This window comes from Strongylocentrotus purpuratus, unplaced genomic scaffold (assembly GCF_000002235.5).
Source record: "Strongylocentrotus purpuratus isolate Spur 01 unplaced genomic scaffold, Spur_5.0 spur5_scaffold_10, whole genome shotgun sequence".
Classification (NCBI taxonomy): domain Eukaryota; kingdom Metazoa; phylum Echinodermata; class Echinoidea; order Camarodonta; family Strongylocentrotidae; genus Strongylocentrotus; species Strongylocentrotus purpuratus.
In genome coordinates this window covers 5,376,492-5,401,924 of record NW_022145595.1, presented here as the reverse complement: position 1 = coordinate 5,401,924, position 25,433 = coordinate 5,376,492, and the positions used below count along the sequence as shown (strand labels likewise).

The 25,433-nt window shown below is 37.9% G+C and overlaps 2 protein-coding genes across 2 annotated transcripts; both read right to left on the bottom strand.

Moving 5' to 3' along the window:
- Positions 1 to 580: 580 nt before the first annotated feature.
- Positions 581 to 10,627, bottom strand: LOC579183 (ATPase family AAA domain-containing protein 1). Its single transcript, XM_030979281.1, has 8 exons — positions 10,609 to 10,627; positions 6,733 to 6,942; positions 6,135 to 6,357; positions 4,952 to 5,109; positions 4,119 to 4,268; positions 2,847 to 2,987; positions 2,337 to 2,449; positions 581 to 1,390 (listed from the first exon to the last, which is right to left on the bottom strand). Exons 2-8 carry the CDS (start codon positions 6,907 to 6,909, stop codon positions 1,252 to 1,254), a joined length of 1,101 nt encoding a protein of 366 aa, XP_030835141.1. The 5' UTR covers positions 6,910 to 6,942; positions 10,609 to 10,627; the 3' UTR covers positions 581 to 1,251.
- Positions 10,628 to 12,313: 1,686 nt separating this feature from the next.
- Positions 12,314 to 23,876, bottom strand: LOC586194 (growth hormone-inducible transmembrane protein). Its single transcript, XM_030979280.1, has 8 exons — positions 23,694 to 23,876; positions 21,030 to 21,305; positions 20,092 to 20,203; positions 19,002 to 19,143; positions 17,520 to 17,718; positions 16,817 to 16,915; positions 15,378 to 15,549; positions 12,314 to 13,719 (listed from the first exon to the last, which is right to left on the bottom strand). The coding sequence occupies exons 2-8, from the start codon at positions 21,241 to 21,243 to the stop codon at positions 13,632 to 13,634; spliced, it is 1,026 nt and encodes a 341-aa protein (XP_030835140.1). The 5' UTR covers positions 21,244 to 21,305; positions 23,694 to 23,876; the 3' UTR covers positions 12,314 to 13,631.
- Between the last annotated feature and the right edge of the window lie 1,557 nt (positions 23,877 to 25,433).

Below are 25,433 nucleotides of genomic sequence, written 5' to 3'. Positions count from 1 at the left end.
TGTTTAAATATGGTACAGTAAAACACACACAAAAAAAAAGCTGCCAAGATTTTTTAATGTGTAAAGAAATGGCAATTGTGCGCAACAAGGACTTGCGTGTATTCACTGAGCACTGCGTTATAAGATAAAGAAATGTGAAGAGTATTACACTTTATGTCATCATAAGAAAGCGCTGAGGTTTTGTCGTGTCATATCTGAATGAGCCTTAAGACCTGTATTATCTTAAGCTATGTTGCAAGCCATGATCAACTCAATCAACAATAATCTAGAGGTTAATTGAATGTAATTATTCCTATGTGACTCCTGAGAATAAGTGTGCACAAGAAAAGGATAAAAAGATGCAAAGTCAATCTATGCACCTACATGTATTTGTTTTTACTCGCATGCAGTTAACTACACCTTTTATCAGACATTGTACATACCGTACATATGCACTGCACCTCAACAGTACGAGAGTACACGTGACGGAGGCCTGTACTGCATCTGAAAAAGAAGTGTATTTTACTGACATCGCTCCCACTCCCGTCATGTATTTTCAATTGGCCCACCTTTCGGTGAAGGCGTACGTAGAGTGATATTCGGTTCCTGTACCCGATCATCATAACATGTGCATCATCAGTTGTTATGTTTACTGCATAATTTTGTTATCTCAACTTTATTGCCCATGTTAAAAAAATACAGAATCCAAGCATGCACTGTATGTGGCTGTAGAAGTAGCCCCAGTCATGTGTGAACTTCCTGAAGTTCGGTGGCAAAACTTGTGGAAATAAACATTCTAGGAATCAAATTTCCCAAATCTTCAATAAAGGAAATATTCACAAGAAGTTCAGCAGGCATGGTTTCTGCAGATTTTATGGACATAATTTTATAAGTACATAAATAAGAATTCCACAATTCAAATTTCCTGACAGTATCTATCAATATGATTGTACTCACTATACTCAAGCGTTTTTTATCACCTCTTCATTAATTACTGTTCTATTTTAGAACCAAAAAAAAAGGAGAATGAAAGAAAGAAAAAAAAATTTGCAGCTGTTAATAACTGTGACCAATCTTGAAAAAATTGCTCTATCAACAACATTAAAGAATTTAAACATATCGCTTTCAGAGATTACCAAAATCCACACATACGTATCTCGACACCCCTTGGTATTACTTCAAGCTTGCAGTGGTCAACAAGGAGTCTTGTATACGGACAGCCCACCAAGAGTTCAATGATTAATTTCTAAAAAAAGAAGAAATTGAAAAATACTAATCCAGAGGAAGTGAGCTTAGAGGTTGTATGCTGTAATTTTGTTGCACCCTTGCTTCTTTTAGCTTCCCTAATGCCGATAAGACATCTGCCATACTCAGAGGTCGAAGGTCATCGCTGGCTGCTTCTCCTTCAGCACTGTAAAGGTGTCAGAGAAAGAAAGACAGGTGCAGAGAGAGAGAGAGAGATAGAAAGAGACAGAGACATAGAGAGAGAGAGAGAGAGAGAGAGAGAGAGCAAGAGCGAGAAAGAGACAGACAGACAGAGACAGACAAACAGACAGAAAGAGAGAGAGAGAGAGGGAGATTTCAACTGCATTATTCCTTTAAAGAAATAACATCTAATGCTGGTATTCTGAATTGATGTTATTTAACATTCATTCAGATATTTCTTTGTCTCCTCGTTTTTAATGTCAACATTTTTCTTTGGTGATTTCAGCAGAGCAGCTGTCACGCCCTCTGTCTTTCAAAGAATATATTACTACCAGGTCCCCATTTACTTCACCTGGGTGGAGTGCAGCACAATGTGGATGAATTTCTTACTGAAGGAAATTAACGTCCTGGAGTGGGCTTCAAAATCACGTCCTTATGATGAAAGACGAGAGTCAGGACCACTACACCATGACGCTGCCACTAATCTTTGGTATGAAAAGCAAAACTTTGTGGTTTCATAACCACAGAAACATGTATGTCTGAACAAGCCATCTAATTCATATATACTCCTTATAGCAAATCATGAATTATAATCGTAATATTAAACAGGAACTTATAGTACGAAGTTTGAGATTATTTTATTGAGAAATTTGAGGGGAGGAATGATATGCCCCCTCTCCTTCCCTAAATTTTCTCAAGAGTTCAGTAAGTTCTTTATGTTTAATCTTTGAGATCTCGTTTTGTGAGTGTGGGCACAATGTTGCTTTGAATATTGTTGGCACAAGCACTGACAGGATCTCGTACTATCCCTCATCTCAAGTTATTCATTATAACTTTGAAAGGTAAGTTCTTGTTAAATCCTTAGGGTACATGGGACATGCTGGTGAGGGGGCATGCACCCCCGTACCCTCTAGACATATCAATAAACTTACATGTGATCCCTGATGCGATACATGCAGGCATTCCGGCATATCTCTCTCAAGTCACTGCCACTGAAGTTCTCTGATTTCTCAGCTATAAGGTCTAGATTTACATCACTTTCAATCTGAAATTCAGAAATGATCATAATAAGAGTTAGCATGGATTAGTTAAGATACAAATTTGGATCACCATTGGATCAGAGATTAACCATGTTTTGTCATTTATTTCATTATTTCATTCTCCATAAGAACCATTAAAACATATAACATGATAACCAGATAAAAGATTGATTACAAGAAAAATACAAAGGGAAGAAGCAAACAATATTTTATGGGAATGTGGGGTTAACAATAAGGGCAGTTAGCCTTATGAACATCAACCCCTTAAAGAGTATACACAGTATTGCTGAGAAAAGAAAACAAGGAAAAGAAAAGCAGAGAAAACCTGAACACCAATACAAAAGGGGGAAAAAAGGGAAGAAGAAAGGAAGGGGAGGGGGAATACCTTACAAAGTGGCTTACCTCTTCATCTCTGAGTATGATCTCAAGTATATGTCTCCTTTGAGCCTTGTCTGGCATGCCTATATGGAAGGAGGTTGGCATTCTTCTCAAGATGGCTGCATCAACATCCTGCGGTCTGTTTGTGGCTCCCATTACAATCACCTGGACAAGAAAAGGAAATATAGATCAATTAATTGCTCAACTTCAAAAAGTAGACTGATGAGGCATTGCAAGAAAGTTGCAATCAATTGCAAATCCCCCAAATCAAACGTAAGTCTTGCGATTTAATTGCAAATTGATCGCAAATCAACCTTCTTGCAACGCCCCATTAGTAAGAGAGAGAGAGAGAGGGAGAATAAAAGCTAGATCTAGTTAACTTAATTTAGTTGTTAAAAATTGAATCCTAACAAAATCCTAGGAAACTTAGAAGACTAAGTGGGGCATGGCAAGAAAGTTGAGTTGCAATCGAATGCAAATATCAGTTGCAAACTTGCAATCAATCGCAACTTTCTTGCAATGCCCCATAAGTTTATCATAGTCCACTGATTATGGACTCCCAAATGTTGACCTCTTAATTTCATACAACGAAACAAAATGTAATTTTGTAAAACAATGAAAATATGATATACTGGTAAGTTCAGTCAAGAATGAAAATGAGAAATGATAAACCACTTAATGGTCCTATATTCATAGAAGCTGACTAAATCAAAATTGGGCCTAACATGGTCCACTGACTTCTGGAGCACCAAGTGTCAAGTCCTTTATTCTATACTAATTATTGTAATCGTTTACCAAAATGGATGAATGACATAAATCAAGTCATTAAATGAAAGTAATGAAATTAAATGAAATAATTCATAAATAACTGATTTTTGTTATCAGTCAGAATTATAGTAAGTAGCATCAATTAGTAATCTGTATTTTGTATCCTCTGAGAAAATGTGTTTTGTAAATTAAAGTATCCTCCTCCTCCTTTCTTCTCCCCTCTCCCTTTCCTCCTCCTCCTCCTCCTCCTCCTTCCTCCTTCCTTCTTCTTCTCCTGCTTCTTCTGATAGCTCAGTCGATAGAGCAGTGGTCTCGGAATTCGGTGACCCGGGTTCGAAACCAAGGCGATGCGTTAGTGCCCTTTGGTAAGGCATTAATCCTCATTACCAGGTCTCTCGGAGAGGACCTAAAGCCGTCATTCCTCTGGTTGCTTACTAACAAGCATTTATGCTTTGTTAGCAGTCAGGTAAAATAACCACCACTATTACTACTATCTTACATTTTAAAATTTTGACAGCAATCATTTACCTCACAGTTCTCATTTGTGATAAGACCATCCCACAAAGTCATGAACTGAGCCTTCATCATAGCTGTAGCCTCGTGGTCATGTGATGCTCTTGATCTGAGGAACGAGTCAATCTCATCGATGAAGATTATGGCGGGTTGGAATTTGGCAGCCTAGAAGACAGACCAACAAGATTAACTGCATTTATATGCTTAAATATATTCATAAAGTTTCTCAGTTCTTTGGTTAATTTTTTTCTTCAAAATCATAATATCTTAAAAAAAATAATATCTTAATAATCATAATATCTTTAAATTTTTCTTCTTCAAAATCTTTCCCAAAAGAATATAAAACCGCCTATCAGATTTGGGTGCCTAGATGGTATATCAAGCTAGAACAAAAGACAATGACCCCCCCCCCCCCCCCCCCCAAGAAAATACTATGATTTGTTTAACACTTTGTTTATCCTACCATATGGGGCAAGAGAAGTAAAATCAAATTTCTGCAACACTCTCAATTAGGGTCAAGCTCCCTCTCCAGGTCCATTATTCATAAGGACCGCTATCCATAATGCGCAAAATGAATAGCGGTCTTTTATAAATAGTGGTCCTTCGACTACTACGAAGATCAAGATACTATCTTGATCTAAGAAGACACCAACGAACGAAGCGGTCCTTATAAATAGCGAGCAGACCCCCTCATTTAAACAAAGAACTTACACACCATCCAAATGTGGCAATTGATTGCCCAACCTCGGTAAAGGGGCCAAGTGGCTTTGTGGCCTCCTTATCTCTACAAACTGTCACTAATGAATGATAAATAAATGATAACTGATAAATAATGATCAATGATTTACCAGTGAGAAGACAGCTGATGCGAGTTTCTGGGATTCCCCATACCACTTGTCAGTCAGGTTAGAAGCTTGCAGATTGATGAAACGGCATCCTGCATCTTTGGCAATGGCTTTGGCTATCATGGTCTTCCCACAACCTGGTGGTCCATAGAGTAACACACCTGAAACAGAGGAGATTGTTGGTATCAGATTTAGTCTTCATTGTAACACTGTCATCGACCCAAGGTTTGGAGGGGGAGAGGCAATAGACCAGTTCACGGTTAGCACATGTCCCAAATGACCCTGAATATCACTATGAATATGACTGACAAAGAAAGCGGACAAATATACAGTTCCTCAGGTAGACAAAGGAACATCCCTTCACTGCTATTATGTCAAAATGTGTAGAACGGGTGTCACATGCATATTCACCTTTTTACATAATCTCAGTGAAGGGATGTTCCTTTGTCTACCTGAGGAACTGTATATTTTGTCCGCTTTCTTTGTCAGTCATGTTCATAGTGTATCCACAGATCTTCAAAACATGAAGAGGGCCCACTTTGTACGTTTTTAAATAATCACCCCTACAGCGATGGAGATGCTACATAAATAGCCTTTGTTTCCCCTTTTCAAAGAATACTTCCACCTGTGTATCATGGAGTGCACTGCTTGGGCATGAATAAATAATGATTACATAACTTTCATGAGCACGTTTTTATCCCAAAAAAAGTCATTATGGAGACATTTTACCATTTGTTCTATTTTGCCTTAGAGAAAACAATACTCAAGTAACATTCAGACAGTACCATGTGTTGAGGAGGTAGAATCATCATATTTGGACTATGTAAAAGGCAGCGAATGCCATTCATAATTATAATAATAATAATAATACTACTCAGTTTTTATCTAGCGCTTGTTACAATCACTAAGCGCTTCCAAACTTGGAGAATAGTACCCCGGCTTTAGCTGTGCTGCCATTACGGCGCTCTAGCATTTCAAAGAATTAATTCCTGCCAGGTACCCATTTACATCACCTGGGTTGGGTGTGGCAAATGTAGATCAATATCTTGCCAAAGGACATTAGTGCCGCTACGGGTCTTGAACCGCGGACCTTGTGATCGACAGTCCGACGACTTAACCACTCGACCACAGCACAAGGAATCAATTCTGCAACGATTTTGCTGCACCAATTCCTCTGCATATCTACCTTTAGGGGGCTGCATGAGCTTAGAGCCAGCGAATAGATGTTTCTTCTTCAGAGGGAGTAAAATAGTGTCTTTAATCTCCTTGCAGGTGCCTTGTAGTCCACCGATGTCTGACCATGCAATGGTTAGGGTCAAGGGGTCAACCAGCTGAGTGGCTATGGACAGCTCATACTCTGTGAGACTGGAGTGAAGCGGGAGTCCTATTGCTCTCATCAGCTTCTCTGCCTAGAGTGAAAGGAAGTAAAAATCCCATTGATTTGGACTTCGTACTATGCTACATTTATATCAATTGCTGACCATTGTCATGGTTTTAAGCTCCTATACTGGATAGAAATTTTAAACATTCATGCAAAATATTTGTCAGATTTCTGAAATACTATCCACCTAAAATCAATTGTGTATCAATTAGTCAATTGCGTATTTTGTTGAAAGCAAAATATTTAATATTAGCAGTAATATTTAGGGCTGATGCAAAAAGAGAGAAGTGTTCTCTGTAAACACCCCTCCCCCCCCCCCCCACCCCCTCTCCCTCACAATGCTTGGTTTAATCACAAAGCAAGTTATGAACCCTTAAAGGCCTGTACTTTTACATGAACATACTTGTTGTTTAGCCTCTTGTTTCTGTTTTCTGGTAGGGTCCATGGCATAGACGATCCATTTCACTCCATAGTATGTTGCGGCTCCAACGATGGACAATCTGATAAGCAGTCCAATGATCTCACTCTTTGAGAGACTGAAGCCCCTTACACGGACAGCTTGTAAAGCGTCATCTGACATCGTGTCTCTTTAAACTTGGCAACCTGATCTAAGCTGGAAAAAAGGTATACAAATAAAAAAAAAATTGACATGCTGATTAAAGTATGATTTCATAAATCTCGAAGATATAATCATAATTGGTCTACTGGGTCTAGATATATATCTAACACGTTCTGTTTAGACCGATATATGTTTTCTAACTCCTTTACGGTAGGGAACAATAGACATAGACCCTAAGCCTAGATCTAGTTTATTTTATTTCTTATTTACAACATAGAGTAAAGGACCCGGTTTTCGGCCACTTAAGACAAAATCCTATTTTTTGGACTCTTTACTTCCTATTTATTATCATTTCTTGTTCAAATCATGAAGTAAATATTATTATTATTTAAACAAAAAAAGAATCACAGAAAAAAATCACGAATTGCCATGACAACATTCGTTTCAATTTTCACTGTTTTGGAGCCGGTTATCGGCATAGCGAACCAGTTTTCGGACGCATGTACAAAGTCAATAGGAAGCGCTCGCGCGCGCCGTGCGTTTCCGCGCTGATGTATAGCACAAGCGGGCGGAGCAGGTATCCCACGCAGGAGCTCCCAGGTGCTCGCCTGGCCGAAGACAAGCACAGCGGTGATCGGAAGTTGGAATCTGGGGGCCGTTTCTCGAAACCAACTCCATGACAGTCATATCTTTGTCGGCGACCTACGGAGATGTCATGAAGCAGATAAACCGTATCACAAAGCCTTGACAGACATGATATCGATATATCGCGATACTAGCAGCTCAAGAACATAGTCTTTGTCACGATCCATTTCATTTATAAAGAATAACCCAAAACAAGTTTTGGGGCTAAAATTGTTCTAAAAGAAATATATACATATAAATTCTCCTAAAATAAATAACAAATAGTGTCATTATCATATTTACATCATCAAACGATTTGCATATTTTTGTAAAGATTCTTAAATTGAAGAAAAACCGGTGAGTGTTTTTTTTTGACAGTCGAATCAAAAGTTAGTTGAAGGATACCGTAATGTGATAGTTTATCAATACGTACTTTTTTGTTTATTGTGACGAGGAATTTTAGGTAAAATGTCTTTTCTCAGCCAGTTTTTTATTCTAGAGTCTCATAAATACTCGTTATATAATTGATTTGATATTGAAAATATAATTTGGAAGAAGTAATTAGAGAGGGAATAATAATGCACATAGGCCCCAAAGGTATGACGGTATCCTAAGAAAAGACTATGGATCGACTATGGAAAACATTGTGTAACATTCTTACCTCTCTTATTTATATGTTATAGTTAGGCAAATTCATGCAAAAAAATATATTTAAAAAATTGACTTGAAAACACATCAGACAATTAGTCTGAACCGAGTCAGGAGCAACTTTGAAGAAATTATATTTTTAAATGTTGTAAAACCAAAGATATAAGAAGAAAACTGACCAAGTATCTGTACTAAAAATCGTACATGTAAAATTGGTCGTATACATTCGACAGCTGAAAATGACGCGCACGGTTGCATTACGTGCGTTCTCGAATCCAAAATCATACTTCACACACACACTTTCGCCATACCGCGAATGGTCCTTCGTGGGGAGCTAGCCGGCTGAGAGTTTGCAGCGATACCAACGCAGCTTCGGAGCTCCGCAGAGCGCCATTTTAGCGGGACTCGGAAGGGTTCGCGTGGGAAGGCAGCGGCCTAGCTTTTTGCCCAAACAATGCTAGATCGGCTGCTGGCAAAATGAAAATAACTAAGATCGAGAACATTGTCGGTTTCTTAACTTTTCAGTGAGATAATTCTGAATTCTAATTGAGACTATATAATCAATTGAATCGACAAAGAAACCTCGGTAGAACTCTTATAACTATACAAAAGCTTGTTTATTTCTTCATTTGACATTTTGTTTTCGACCATTTTTTCGTGCGCGAGTCAATGCAAACTATGTATTACCAAACTTTCAACACGCAAGGAACGGGGAACACTCGCGGACCTCGTATCAAATTCGTTGCAAAAAAAAAATTCAAGTGTGATTTTGAAGCAGTGTAGAATATTGGCACTGCAATGCGCAGAAATATACTTGAAAGAAACTTAATTAATCATACCTGAATTTTCAGAAAATCGTATTTGTATTAGTGTACCTAGATGTGACTTGTTTATAACTCAGATTTTATGAAGATTTGTCGGGAAAAAATGTCAATTTTTTCCGTTTGGTGGTCATTTCTAGGCTAATATTTAAAAAGTTACTTCAGTAATGGGCTCGATGTTTCTCTTATCACACTCGCATGTTATTTCTACATAGATTAAACATAGGATGGTTAAGGGTAAGACTGGATAACATTATAAAAAAGATATATCCTTCCAACCTCCCATATCCAAGTTTTGGGCTGATTATTGCCGACCCACCGCAGCAAGGCCATTCAGATTGTCGTACGCGAGCGAAGCGCCCTCTAGTGCCCCATGAATGTGCCTATTATAGTTTAATGATTTGTGATTTAATGTTTATATTCAGCTTTTTAAAGTTTCTGTATAATTTGTATTCTCACTTTTGTATATTTGCATTTCGCATCCCAGAGAATTACGTACCGAACTCGTCTATATTTTTCTCGAAATGATAGTGAAACTAATCGTCCATTTCGCGGCCCATGGAATGGCAACAAACTGACTTGTGATGGCGCTTTACAGCAATTAAAAAGATATGACAGGTTCGGAGCAATGACAACTCGCTTGTCGCGAAAGTTGTCGCTCATCTTGGCAAAGACGGCTTCGTGAAACACTTAGCTGACAAGTTGCGCGACAGTGGCGAGATGTCGTTGATCTTGTAGTTATGACGGTTTCGAGAAACGGCCCCCAGAATTAGACAGACATATTGTGTGTGCGTGGTGGGGTCCGGCTGCATTGATTTAATACATGCGATGAGATACTTTTGAGCTTGCGACCAACACAAAATCGGGCTCTAAATCTGAAAAATACTTGAAATAAAGCTCATTTTATGGTACCCATATTTCTTACATACATGCGTAAGAAACTCGATTTTTCAGATTTGGGTAGCAGGACCGCCGATTACATCGCTAAAATGTGATATTTTAGGATATATTTTCCATTGCAAATGTGGTTCTTCAGTGACTCTGGCATGGTATGGTATGTGTGGGATATGTGATATGCTATTATGCGATGTATTTTAAAGGGATTTTACCATGCATCCAATGGATCGGCCGAAAACTGGAGCTGTCCGATTACCGGCTCCTTTACTCTAGATGAATCGTCGGGTTAGGACGAAGAATCACCCTTTTTTCCATTGAAGACTTCATCAAATTCTAACTTCAAAGTTGAAGTGGTTGGAACAATGCCCAGAGGAGTCGATAAACATTGTAAGTCAAAATTGTAATTACTACCTTTTTTTCACATTTAGAAAAAGTGTGACCCTACCCGCTGTAGCTGTTTGTATCGTTTTCCTGTACGACTACGAGCTCTGATCTGGAGTGCCGACGCTTCGGCGTGGGAGCTCCCTGGAGTTAGGCCTATGAGCTACGTAGACTTGGCTAAGCGGTGAGTGACGCAATTTATCGAAGTTCTAACGTAATAATATCTTCGTCAGGAAATAAAGTCGGAATCCAAAGAATCATGCAAACATTCTAAATTAAGTTTTCAAAATGCTCAAAACATAACATCATAATTCCTTATTGGGTGATATTTTGTACTTTTTACACTTACCTTTGCTTCCTTCTTCTTGCTTGCCTCTGCCTCCAGATCAGCGCATAGATTAAATGCATGCACGCGCACACGTACATTTGCAGTAGTAATTTGCACATGCGCATGCTGAGTATGGAAAGCTTTGATGTGATTTTATTTTTTCGTTTGCTTGCTTGGATGGACTTTTCTAATTATATCGGATTTTAGAGTTGGAAGAAAAAAAACACTCACAAAAAAATAAATAAAAAAATTAACAAACAAAAAAAAACCATATACCAAACTTTATATTTATGCACCATGATATTATTTCGTTTTATGAGCTTCGACTTGTGTCCAGCACTATGTTTCTGCCCCCCCCCACCCCAATGGGAATCCAAGATCCGGGCATTCACCACTGAAAAAAAAACACCACATCTATAAAGTCTAACATCTAGCCTGACCCCCACATTGTTTCAGGTATAGGCATGTGGTATAGGCATGTTTGGGCATAAATCAATCTTTATTATTATTATTATTATATTATAATATATTTCAAAATATAGATAACAGAAAGTCCCCTCTTCCCTTGTATGTTGATAGTATCTTTCTTTTTTAGTATGCATCATATCATCATGGTCTTGCTAAAAAAAACAGCTCTGAAGCTAAAACTCATATAGGCTGACAGCTAGACTGTTATAATTAAACAAATAGTTAATTCCTCTTCAGAACTAAAAAAAAAAAAAAAAAAAAAAATCCCCTGAACTACTTAAATAAACCTTTGTTTTCATTTGAAAATGAGTCAGTTGAAACAGGTTTATAAGTTCCCTTTTCCCATAGAGAGAGAGAGAGAGAGAGAGACAGAGAGAGACAGAGAAACAAGAACATGTGGAAAACATGATTTAAAATAAGTCATAACTATAATGCTACAAACATTTTAAACTTTTATTATTGAAATGCAAGGTTGTCTTCAGCAATCAGCCTCATTATATATATTTTGAAAGGTTGTATTTATTTTAAAACATTTTTCATTTGGCATATCATTGTTCTCTTTCATTTTGTGTATGTTTTATCATTCTGTGGGTGTTCTTTTGTGTAGGTCTACAATGATTTCATGTAATTTAATCTTTTATATGTACAGGGCAGCATCGTCCATTTCAAAACTGCTTTTCGCTTTGGCCCTGTTTGCCAAGTTCTATTTACATGTACTAGATGACGATTTAAGGAATACTAAGGATAATCTGTCAATAACGAAGGCGAATTAGATTCACACTAAAAATGTTCCACCCTGTATATCCCATGTATTAAAAAGTTCAACTTGCAGCACTGTAAATATATATAATATTGGGCTATTTAGTGAACCATTAATCCATTGCGCTATTGCACCTTGGGCATTTGATATCAAGTGGATTTGGCACCTTACAAATCATATATCATTACCACCACCACCATCATCTTCATCATCATCATCATCATCATCATCATCATCATCATCATAATCATCATCATCATCATCATCATCACCATCCTCATCATCATCATCATCATCATCATCAACCTGGATAACCCAACCAACTTACGGCAAAAACACTTGATAACTCGACCGGGTCCAGTTGTCCGCTGGTGCGTCACTTGCATCCAGCTACCTTTTTCATCCCCATTGCCATGTGTTTAATAAACAAAAAAATGGAGTAGTAACTACTAAGGTTTACTGCAGTCTAGACAGAAATAAGATGCAGTGAAACAAATGTTTTTTCATTAATAAGTCTCACATTCATTTAATGAAAATAAAATATACATGTATTATTTATCAAAGCATTTATCTTCAGTAACATTTTCCCAAGTGATCATATCATATAATGACACAATATAGCCCTCACCAAAATTCTCAATTTTTAAGCTTCCTCTGGAAGGAAAGTGGATAACTTCTTTGATGATTTTGGAATAGAAGCTATAGTTTACTGTAGGCTTCTGATAGTCAAAAGTGCAGGCATGAAAATCGCTACTTACAGCAAATTTTTTGGATTTTAAATGGCCACACAAGCAACTTTATATATTGAGGATACATGTGCCTCTGTTAATAACAGTGTACATCATACATGTAGCTGCCCACCTCCAGGAGCACAAATCGCTGATCTTAAAAGCTCAAAATCAGTCATTTGGAGAGGAATTCATTCAGTAATTTTTTGCACAGAGCTAAGACAGCAAGAGAACTAGTTGGCAGCTCTGTAAAGTATTTCCTTATCATGCACCCTGACCAACTTTACTTTACAATTTGCTAATAAATGATTATATTGCTTATAAATATATATTACTTTCATGTCATATTTCATCACTTAAGATATTTCTAAGCAAACAGTCAACTATCATAACATTGTATAAAAGTGCTTCATACTTTACAGATGCTTACTCAGTATGGGCTTTGGTTTATGTGTACATGCATATTTACTTATCAAATTAGTATATATTTGAATACCATACATAAACTCTCCTTAATGAACTCAAGATATGCAAATTATGCTGCAGATCTCTCTTCCTTAATATTATGCCAAGTTGACAGAAACTCTCAATTATCACCAAAAAACCTTGCAGAAATCAGCATTCTGGTAGGTTCTGTGAGAACACACATGTGAAGGGTTTTTCACACTAATATTGGCGGTGTATAAAGATCAAATAACTGAGCCTTTTCTGTTCGAGATGACGACATCGTCCATCTGCTTTAATCTTGATGTCTGGAGGCTGCAAATAAATTTCCGATCCTCCAAACATATGCAACCATCTTTTTACGCAGATATATTGCCATATATACTGGGGATGTGAAGCAGTCACTGCAATGTCCTAAATCCTCTGCCATTGTCTTTCACCAACAAAAACATGTGCTCTCATTATTAAACGATGGAATATTATGTAGACGTTACTGTGATGCGTTTCAATGATATCCTCATTTCTTTGCAAATGCCTTTCTTCAGGATATCGCTTTCTTTACCTAATATTGGAGATGTGAGCGATTCACTAGAACAGTGTCTTTGATAGTCTTTTCAAGTTTTGATGAAGATCCCTGATGAGGTTTACTTCCTTTTGCCTCCACCTCCACTGGCGAGTAGTGTAGCGATGCGGATGAAGATGTTGATGGTGTCCATGTAGATGCTCATGGCACTGCAGGAATAGAGGAATGGGGATGGGGAAAGAAGGGGAGATAGAGGAGACAAAAAGGAAAGAGATTGATAGAGAGAGAGAGAGAGAGAGAGAGAGAGAGAGAGAGAGAATGAGAGAGAGAGAGAGAAAGAGATGGGAGGAAAGATGAAAAGGAGAGAAAAGAGAGGAGAGACATAAAGACAAGGAACAGACAGAGAAAGAGAGAGAGAGACGGAGAGAAAGAGATGGGAGGGAAGATGAAAAGGAGAGCAAAGAGAGAAGAGACATAAAGACAAGGGAACAGACAGAGAAAGAGAGAGAGAAAGCCATTGTTAAAACAATACAATGATCAAATCATATGCAGGGTACAAAATTATGTGATACAGAATGGGTATCAAGATGAGCCAACATGGAAGTTCTCAACAGTTAAGTGTCCTGGGCCCGTCTTATAAAAGGTGGATATTAGTCACAACGGGTCCCTGGAATGCAAATACCCATCCACTAGGCTCATGACGACATCATCTTTGAAAGGTGTAACTGTAAATGTAATCCTTTCACCAAAGGAAGTGTTGCCTCTGGAAGCCCAAACACACAAAACATCAAGTTATTTCATGCAAAAAATAAATCCCCAGGTGATGAACACCGATGAACACGTCCCACTGGAAACTGGAGCCCTGCACGGGATGAGCAGATACAAGATAGAAACGGGGGAACACTGAAGGATCAATTGAAAGAACACAACAGAGTCCTAACACTCACACTGAATAATCAATTCCATTCAGCAGTAGCAGAACACCCCCTCATACTGGACATAACATTGAATGGTATGACGCCCATGTTATTGATATTGAAATACACTACTGGTCAAGAAAAGAGAAAGAATTCATTTGGATCCAAAGGATTAATCCTTCACTGAATTGGGACTTGGGCTATTCCAGAGCTGCCACCCTTGTGCAAACCCCCCCCCCCCCCCCTTCCAAGGAACAAAAAAAAGGAATTTCAAGCAAAAAAAGGGAATTAATTGAAATAAAACTTACAACCACAAGCAGCACACTTCCAATGCAGAAATGTCCATTCCTCATGCTGTTATTTTCATATTAGGACCTATAGTTTATCTACGATTATTATTATTATTTTTTTAATTTTTTTTTTTGGGGGGGGGGATTATCGATGTTTCATTCTTTTTGAGAATATTTTTCTCTTCAAGTATGTTTTAACCATAAGTTGCTATTGAAGAAGTGATCAACATTTTAGGGCATTTGGTTGATGTGCGGTATGTTGTTTCTTTTAGATAGAAAAAAAAAATTATGAAGAAAAACAACAACATACTACCGTAATTTTGAGAGAAAAAACGGAATAATTCCGGGAAAAACGTAATGGTTGGCAGCTCTGCTATTCACTGTCACATATCTTGGGACAGCAGACAGCAAGAAACTGTGTTAATAATCACTTGGATTGAGAGAGTCCACAAGGGGTGGATTAAAGCTTGCCTACAAATGTTAAACGTTGCTAGAAGCCTAAATTACATATTATGATCATCCCAAAGTTTTTTGTATCAGAAAACGATATAATAATAATAATAAAAACGTTACTTATAAAGCGCTTACCACCGAAGTCTCTAAGCGCTAATATATCTTTGGTCGGTGTGTCAATGTACAAAGCGTTGGAGGTTTACTCACCTGTTGATGGGGTCAAAAGGTCGCTGGGCATGGATAGGATGCAGTTCAGCTCTCCTCATGATCATCTGTGTGTCGTAGAGCATGAAGCCACCGAAGACCACAAGACCACCATACATGCTGACAGCATAGAGCCCTGAACCAAGGGCTGTGGCTGGGGACAAGAACATACTCCCTGCAAAACAAAACCAAGGATCAATACATGTCAATCTGCTATCATTACAATGCTTTATCAGAGATGCCAACAGACTGAATATCCTAAAAACTCAAATTTTTGAGAGAAAAATCAGATTTTAATGAAAACACTACCACGTAGTGCCCATTGGCCCCGGGCCAGTAAAATGTCAGAAAAATGTTTCACTGGTAAGAACGGTCAAGTAAAATGTTTGCTCTTTCATTAACATTTAATGAGAAAATTGTAAAGCAAAGTTTATGTACGGTTTGCGGGGGTTTACTTGTACATGTTTCCATGCGACTCCGCATTCAATTTTTTTTTTTTTGAAAGATGAAAAATCATATTTTTATAGGCGATATCGTATTATTGTATTTAACTGTTATTATCATACTAAATACAATAAAATCATACTGGTTGGCATCTCTGCTTTATACACATTGTTCAATATACAATCAAAGAAGTAATTGTACAGGTATACATTATCTCTTCTTGATTCCTTGGAATACATAGAGATTATAACAGATTCAGTATGAATTAGCACTAAAAAAATAATAATTTATGATAAATTTGTTTCATTGATTTCAATTTTTGTCCATCCCTTAATTATTTCCTGTCCTTTTATCTCTCTTCCTCTATCTGTCTCTCACACTCCTTTTAACACCTCATCTCTACTGTCTCTGTCTGACTATTATCAGGCATTCTCTTTCTCTTTTCCTTCCTCTCCTAAAAAAGGAGATGCATACAAGAAATAATGGTGTATAGAAAAGCAGTGCAATAAAAGTAGGTGAGGAATAAGGTTAAGTTCCAGAAAGCCTCAAAGTAGTTTGGAAAACTAAAAAATAGCTCTGGTTAAGAACAATTTTTTTTTTTTTTTAAAGTCACCAGACGAAAATCTCAATTTTACTATAGAAAATCCATAATTGATCCTGTGATCTCAAAAGTATCTTTGACACTAGGGTAACGAATGAGAAAAGACGCAAAGACTAAGAAGCAGTCTAAAGTACACAGGATAATTTGGGAAGAGTGGGAGAGGGAGGGGGGGGGGGGGGTGGGGGGGGGGAGATGGGAGGGGAAGTATGGAGGAAATTACTTACCAATGGATGCTGCAAAGACCGCTCCTAGACCCATGGCCAATGCACATCCTATGTAGAGGAACTTATCACTGGGAAGAGTGGGGGAGGGAGAGGGAGGTGGGAGGGGATGGGAGGGGGAGTATGGAGGAACTTACCAATTGGGGAGAGGGAGGGGGGAGTATGGATAAACTTACCAATTGATGCTGCAAAGACCGCTCCTAGACCCATGGCCAATGCACCTCCCATGTAGAGGAACTTATCACTGGGAGCACACATAGCAACACAAGATAAACCTAGAAGAAGAAAAAAGAGATCAAACTTCAAAGTCTTTTGAGGTAAATGCCAGCTTTATGACCCACTTCTTGCCACAATCTGTATTTTGGGGTGAGGTAGCTTTGAATTTTTATGACATAAAGTGCTGGTCAAAAGTTTGGTACATCCTTGATTTTCAGATGAATGTTTAGTTAAATGTGTATGTCCCATGTAAATGAGCTTATCTGGGCACTAACAAATGTGCTACATATCTGTGAAGCGCATTGAGAGGGCCTGCGGTCCTGAAATGCGCTATATAAGGACGAACTATTATTATTATTATCTTTGGTTTTACTTATATTTTACTTTTTTAAACTTTTATTAATATTAATATCATAAATCATTTTAAAGTGTCTTAATAATCACAGTAAAATAGATTTTCGTAAACCATTTTAAAGTATCTAAATAATCAACAACAAAAAGAAGAAAAGAATGACAAAACGGGACACAAAGGACAGAAAAACGGACATAAAAAGATAAGACAAGACATGGCAAAACAATTCATAACAGGACAAGATAAACAAATAAACAAACACACAACTTAACGAACAAACACACAAATGGAATATGCAGAGCAGGGCTCACCTCCCACGACTCCAGCTGTATAGCAGGCAGCCCTGATGAGCAGTGGTCCACCCATGAAGCAGATAGGGGCTAGGACTACCCCTAAGAGACCACTGTGACCCAGCCAGGCTAGTTGCTTGAGACCCACCCCTTCTGCGTAAGGCACAGACATTGTTACCATCCCTGATGCCATTACAACTGCCATGCCTCCTAGTGCACCCTAAAAAGAAATTTTCAAGGAATTTGTAACGCCCGCAAACAAGAAACTTCTCAACATAAAACTTTTGAGCCATTCCATGTAATGTGTCAGGTGCAATATATGACATTTATCTATACATTTCATTCCTGGATGAAAAATCGCTTGATGTGATTATTTCTAATGGTAGTGATAGCAAAAAGCATGAGCATTTTTTTCTTCTTCAATTTGCAAAAATTTAATAGTGTCACTTTTGATTAAATTATCCTGCAGTACGAAATTTACCAAATAAGAACCTCTCTCAAAATTCACCAACAATTCATATGTGAAAGGTTCTTGTTTTTCTAGTACCGGTAGTCAATAGTAGAGGAACAAAATGTTCAGTAGGTCTGCATAAATCAGCTATGTTCCCTATAACTGGCATCAATAACATTTCATTTTCATGCATAATCTTGAGACAAAATACTATGTATATGAAATAAATCTGCGTGAATAGAAATTACAAGTATTGATGATGTCTTGTGAAATCTTACTTTACTTTACACTAAGTATTACAAAATTTACAGATTTATAATATCAATTTTCAGTCAATACCTTATTATTCATGAACTGCAATAGACATGGATTCAACTTTCTCTGAATTAGGCTGGTATTGATAAATTGATACAATTTATCATCTGTTCAAAGTCAGAGGAGTGTAACCTGTTTTGAAGAATATGAGTTACAACTCCCTTCTGGCTTTTCTAACAGATGTTACACTAGATTAAACATTTGGGAAACCCAACCTTTCAAATTTCTTGAATTTTTGTGAAGGAGAGGTGAAAGCCAGATTTAAAACGCTTGATTTCTTTTCTTTCATGGCTAATATAAGCAGGGGTGATAGTGAGCACTAAAAATTTTTTATTTTTATTTTCCCCTCAACCACGCCCCCCTTGAGTAAAAAAAAAAAGAAGAGGATTCGCTGGGAAAAAATGGCATCTAACAACATTTCCCCCTTTCAAGTAAGAAAATTGGGAAAAAAATAGGGCAAAATAGGGCAAAATAGGGGAGAATAGAGAAAATAAGGGGAAATCAGGAAAATCAGGACAAAATAGGGAAGAAGAAAAAAAAATCTGGTAAAAAAAATCAAAAAAATCAGGATTTAAAAAAAAAAAAAAATCGATTTAAATCAGGTTTTTATCAGGCCTGACCATATCACAGACACTGATAACACGTAGGGCCGTGCATCTCAGATTACATTGTTAAACTGTAACGATGCCTTTAATACATGAAAGTTTGTTTTCTGTCTTTAGCAGAAGATGACTTACCACCCATGACTTAGGGGAGATTCTCATGAGGAGAGCTGGGTTTCTGGCCATAGCAAGGGCTGAGACTGTGGTGGCTGCTATCCCCATCCCAAAGTACATGTACGTTGATCTCACGCGATCACGCACATACTGCGGCCAGATCCTGTCAGAGACACAAAACAAGAAATCTTAAAGGTATAGACCAGTTCTGGTCATGCGATTGCATTGTGAAAGAAACGTGGAATTAATTAGAAAAGGTTGATCATCTAGCATAAAAGTATTGGTGTGAACTGCAAGGTTCTGGAATCATCAAAATGATAAGAAATTTGGCCCAGTCTTGGTAAAGTTACAAGCACTGTACACAGAAAGATATATATGGGGCTACGCAATATCCATCCAGGCCGGATAGATATGATGATTTACCAAATATATCAATTAGTAGGCGGTTTCCCAGCAAAAATTGTATCATCACGTATTAATTGGTAGTCAAAACATTTTCTTTCACATGATTGGTAATAAGAGCTTCCATTTCATTTTTTGAGAGGGAGGCGTTTCTAAAACTGGTCTATACCTTTAACTGGAAGGATATAGAACCTCCAACTGTTTCATACTACGTCCAAGGAAAGCTGGGATAAAACCTACTTAGAAATGCATATTGATGCAAGTGAAATCAGCTTTGACTGGTTAATTCTGAAAATATTGCAAATTATTATTAATCGTATTAAAATATTATTTAACAGGAGATAATATAGTATTTTGTTGAGCCTAACAATGAAGGAAAAATAAGAACTTATTAATGATCTGCAATTACTACTTTATATTTCTTTTTGTGGCCGATGATAATAATAATACTAGTACACATTTATAATGCGCCTAATACTTTGTTTCTAGGCGCAGTACACATTATTACCCCGGTCATCGGATTCAGGCTTACCCGCACACAACAACTGTCAGGGCATGACACAATATCTGCACATATTCTACGCAAGTCAATGCATCAATGAATACATCTCGAAGAAAATGAAAACACAAACTGGATTTCCACTATAATTTACATGAATGAAGACAAATAAGAGGAAAAACCCATCAGAATCAAAATGATTAAACTTACGCAGCTCTTTCAATTGCTCCGACCTCACTGGAAAAACCTAAGCCATAATAACAGAGAGCGCCAATGCCAGCAGCTGAAGCTCCAAGCAGCAAACCTCTACCAAGCATATCAGCTGAAAAGTCGATCATATATATTGAATGTTACAAGAGAAGAGAGTAAGTCATATTAACAGATTTACAACTTTCTGCTAGAGCGCTTCATCAAAGAGCAGAGAATTCAGTTATGTAGACGTATTATGCTAGTTTTCCAGATAAACAGGTAGTGGGAAACAGTATACCGTAATAATAATAGGCATTTATGCAAATGGGACATAGTACCTTTAAGAAATCCAGCCATCTGATTGGTCGAAATTGGAGTCGTGATTTTAGCCATTCCCATAAAGAAACGAAAAATGCCAAACCCGATTAATAGTCCAAGAATGAGATCTCTCTAAATTCTGGTTACCGGGAAAATAATAAAATTTTGCTGCAATACCCATTGGTTTATGTGTTAAAATGTTTTTTGAGCGAGCGCGGACACCAAACGGTGCTTTGTGTCTGCGATTCCCAACTGATCAAAAATTTCAGTCATTTTTTCCGGCGGTGATAGACAGACAGTTTCTCAGATTTCCTGTGATGTTTTAACTAATCTTTACTCGATAAAAGGATACGGTAAGAATTCTTGGTAGATTTTTGTTTGAATTTGGCATATAAAAGGGATATCGACTGCTTTAATACTTGAGGACTGGCTATTTCTATACTGGCTCTTGGGGAAATTTGCGCCGCCCACCCAGCCGCACCTCGAGGTGATAGCAGCGGATGCAAATTTCCCCTTGAGCGTATAAAAACAGCCAGTCCTCTCGTAGCAGTCGATATCTCTATACTATTTCATGAGATGAAAGATGCAAAGCAATCTGTGCTTTTGGCTACAACTAATCCTTGTAGGATCCCATTTCTTACCAGAGCCTGAGGCCGGTGCCTGGGCTATCTCCTTCAAGGACCTGGTCTTTGCTGCCTTCCTAGCCCCTAGCCTTGTCTGGCTGGCATACTGTTGGGCTCTCCCTGCAAGGTTCACTCTAGCTAAGCCAGCAGACTTGGGATGCACACTCTTCAGGGACTGTGTAGCAGATGTGCAGAGAAGAACCGGCAGTCTGGCTACCCTTGCAGCAAACATCTTGAAGCTATCTCAGAAGTCTCCCTGATGAATATGCTATGCAGAATTCAATTACCCAGGAGCTGTACGAAGTAAAACAAACATCCATATATTCAAAGGAAGCATCAACAAATCATATGGAAGAAATGGCTGGAGGCTGAAAAAATAGTCCTATATAAGATTAAGATCAAACTGTTTCAAACAAATGTACCGTACTGTTTGCATATATGAAAGGCAAGAAAGAGTTTATTTTTTGAGATCATACTTTACATCGATGCTCAAAATGAGTGAACCTAAAAAAATAGAATGCTGGGTATGGCTGTGGGAACAACTGTGCTGGAGAGAACTGGAAAGAGAAAAATATAGAAACTTTAGAGAGAAAGAGAAGATGTAAAAGGAAGCCTTGACCTTCTTTTACATTAAAAAAGAAGAAGAAAATGACTAACATTAACAAGATGGAAAGTTATTGTTATTGCATATTAATAGGCATCACCTGTGTCTGTGAAGGGAAAGCAAACTGAATTACTGTGACTCTCTTGTTAGGGAGGCCAATGCCCAAATCTAACTTTTTAATTACTAATTTGTTTATACTAAAACTAAGATTAAAAGAAAGCATTTACTTTCACTAAGAAAATCCACCCATCTGCCGACTCCATAGGTTCCATCAAATAGGAGATATCCAGCTGGTTTGTAGCCGTTTCCTTCTACGCCTTTCCGTACGTAAGAGCCTTGAAACAATTATATTTCATGTCGCAAAGTTACGTTCATAATTAGACAGGCCCGAGGGACAAAGTTCATGATGAAGTTTAAAACTTCGCGCGAAAGTGCAATCACTCAACAGCGGCTAGCCTTGAATCGGTCGCACACGTACACACCTTCTTCTTCTTTAGTTGATCCCTCCACCGACACAGGCAAGCCCCAATGCAGGCTGAAGTCCAGCCATCAATGTGCGAACGATTACATCTTCTACTACTACGAGCCGAAGACGATGGTTCAAAAAAGGAAAGAAATATATATAATTCATTGATATTTACCTTAAATGTGTATTCCAATAATTTGATTTCCTCATGAGTATTCCTTATTATCAACGATCGAGAAGTTACGAGGTCCAATTAAAATCCATCTTGCAGCGAACACAATCATAGCGCACATCCATGCATGCAACGTACGTGTACTAATATTTCTCTCACTCTCTCTCTCTCTCTCTCTCTCCCTTTCGCTATACGTAACATACACACTCACTAACCATGTATCATACAACACACACCTTCAAATCATGGCTTTCATTTCAATTCTCAATTGGAGTATAGACTGCTCACGTAGACTTTTTTTTTACTGAAATATCTTTTTTAACACTTCTCATACATTACTGCACGACACTCGTATCTAGTGCTGTGAGAATAAGGTACTATGGTCTATAAATAAGACTACGCTTTGCGCACGATCTGACCGGAGCTCAGATTATGTCGCAATACCCTTTATTTTTGGCGCGAACAATGACGTCACTGTTCACTGTTTTCCTTCTCATTTTGAGATGGATGTAGCTATAGGGCTCAAACCAACGCAAGATTGACAGAAACATCGTACTCTATCTACTTTCGAATGTTCAGTTTGTAAAAATCTGTATTTAAAAAGATATAATCTTTTTTCTTTATATTTTCTAGTTGTTAGAAGTGGCAATTGTGAACATCTGAAATGTTGATCTCTATCAAAAGTTCTTTACTCAAAACGGATCCCATATTTTTAGGGTCTACCTTCTGCCAATGAGAAGGTTTTTAGTGAGCAAACCTCTACGCCCTCTAGGATTTTCTTAGTCGGTGGTGCGAGTGCGTCAAGGTCGTCTGCAACCACAATTATTGGATTAAAAAACGTCAAAATCTGCAAGATTGTCAACAAATGGTGAAAGACTGTTACAGATCCGTGATTATAGGTATGTTGTGAAATGTATAATTGTATTTTCTTTTCATATTTTCTTCAATTTTTATTTTTACATCATTTTTTTCCCTTTGCTAATTTTTTGAAGTGGGCGACGAGCGCACAAATCGTAGGTGTAGAAGCCTTACGCCCGGGCATTGGCCTCCCTACTCTTGTCTCTTTTCCTGGTAGAGCACTACAAACTTAGCTGAACAATACAAAAATGATTGAATGACAATTTATAAATTGAACATCAAATGTTCCCATATGTTTTCAACAAGAAAATAAGCCTTGAAAATTTACTACGAAAGATGTAACTGTGTTTTTACCCTAATAGTTTATTGACCCCCCCCCCCCCCCCCCCCCCTTACTATATTTATTTTACGCTAGTCACCATGGACTGATTTAAAAGGCTGTGGCCTACGGATGGCCTGCGCCTGTGCACTGGCTTTGGAAGAAGTTTGGTGTGCACGCTGACGAAAGAGTTTTTTTCCAAAACCACAACACAGTCAAACTCAAACTCAAATCATAAGGTGACAAATGTCGCAAATGCTTACCGTTTTAGCACCAAAACGTTACACAGTTCAACACCTTTCAATAATCAAATCTTTTCCCTTCAGGTTATACCTGTATCAGACTTGTTGTGATTGTGCGTGTATGTGTAAAACCTAAAATGCAAGAGATTTCGTCAGATTTCGCTGCAATTTCGTAATGTAAATTTCGAGAACATTAATTCTATGGTGGCTTTGAAAGGCTCTGAACTGGGAAAAAATGGACAAGTTTGTTTACAAACACTATACCACCACCCCCCCCCCCCCCCCCCCCACCCCACCCCAAACATAACCAATTTGAGCTATTTTTACATTAATTTTCGTTTCAATTTAATATTTCGGATGCATTCGAAACTTACTCATTTAATTAATTTGAAATTAGTAGAATACTGATTTGATTGGGGCCTTTTATTTGTTTGTATTTCACATTTGATTTTAATCTTTTTTTAAATGTTTTGTACTAGCTGCTTGAATTACGTAATATTCCAAAATGCAGACCCTTCAAGCTTTCTTAAGTTGCTTGCTGCTGACAGTTGTGGAGTTAAAATTAATTCACTCTCAAGTGCAGGGGCGGCGCCCTTTCAAAGTTGGGTGCACCAACAAAAAATTTCTGGAAAAGGGGTACCTACAAAGGTTTTATAACCTCGAAGTAAAACAAAATACAATTTTTAGCCATTGTTATATACCTATACATTATAATTGATACATTATCAAAAATATCAGGGATGATTACGTGGTCCCAGATACTGCTTCAGCACACCATTCTTTGCACTTTTTGCAGTTGTGTGATTATCTGAAAATTCATTGAGCAAGCCAGCAAAAAAAAAAATTGTGAGGTTGCATTGACTAGATCTTACAAGAAATCTCCAATACTGATGTGGTTTCAAGCATTATCTCATGATGAAAGAATTAATAAGACCTAAATTTGTCAAACAAGACATTAATGAGATAATATAAATGCGAGCGAGTTTAGCGTGCGAGTTTGGGGGAAATTCGATCTAGAAATATTTGCTCTCAGTCGCTTTGAAGCAGGGGGTTAAAGGGTGACAGGTATAGAAGATGCCTCGTTTAGCAGTTGATTAGAATAGAATATAATGTCGTACTATTTCAAAGGGGCAAACGTTTAGTTTAAAAAGAGCACACTTCTTATATTAAAATTAGTTATCTAGAGAAGGGACATTTGATAGCGTTGATAGGGACCCTGTTACAACACAAAGCTGCTCTGATTCTTTGAAACTATAATATGGCTCCTTCGATGATTGCCAAAGGGCAAACTTTGTAAGCGACAATGTGAAATACATGCAGCCTCAAAGGGGGCACTTATCAAAGAGCAGTTTAGATAGAAAGGGAAAAGGACACTTATCAAAAGTAACAAGGGGAACTTAGCATATGTAAAGCGGCACTTATTATATAGACAGGAAAGGGGGCACTTATCAGAAGGGGAAATGGCACTTATTGGAAAGGAAAGGGGGCATGTGTCAACGTAAAAGGGACACTTATCAGAGGTGAAAATGGGCACTTCTCGCATCTGAACTAGGGCTTGATCATCAGAAGTGTAAAGGGGAACTTAAAAGAAGTGGAATTAAAAGGGCGTTTATAACGAAGAAAAAGGGGCACTATAGCCAAAGTAAAAGGGGACAGGATGGGGAACGGTTTTTATTAGAATAACAATAGGCACTTATCTGAGGTGAAAAATTATTGTTGCTTTGTTTGGGGGGATGCTGTGCCCCCCTCCACCCCGGAGCT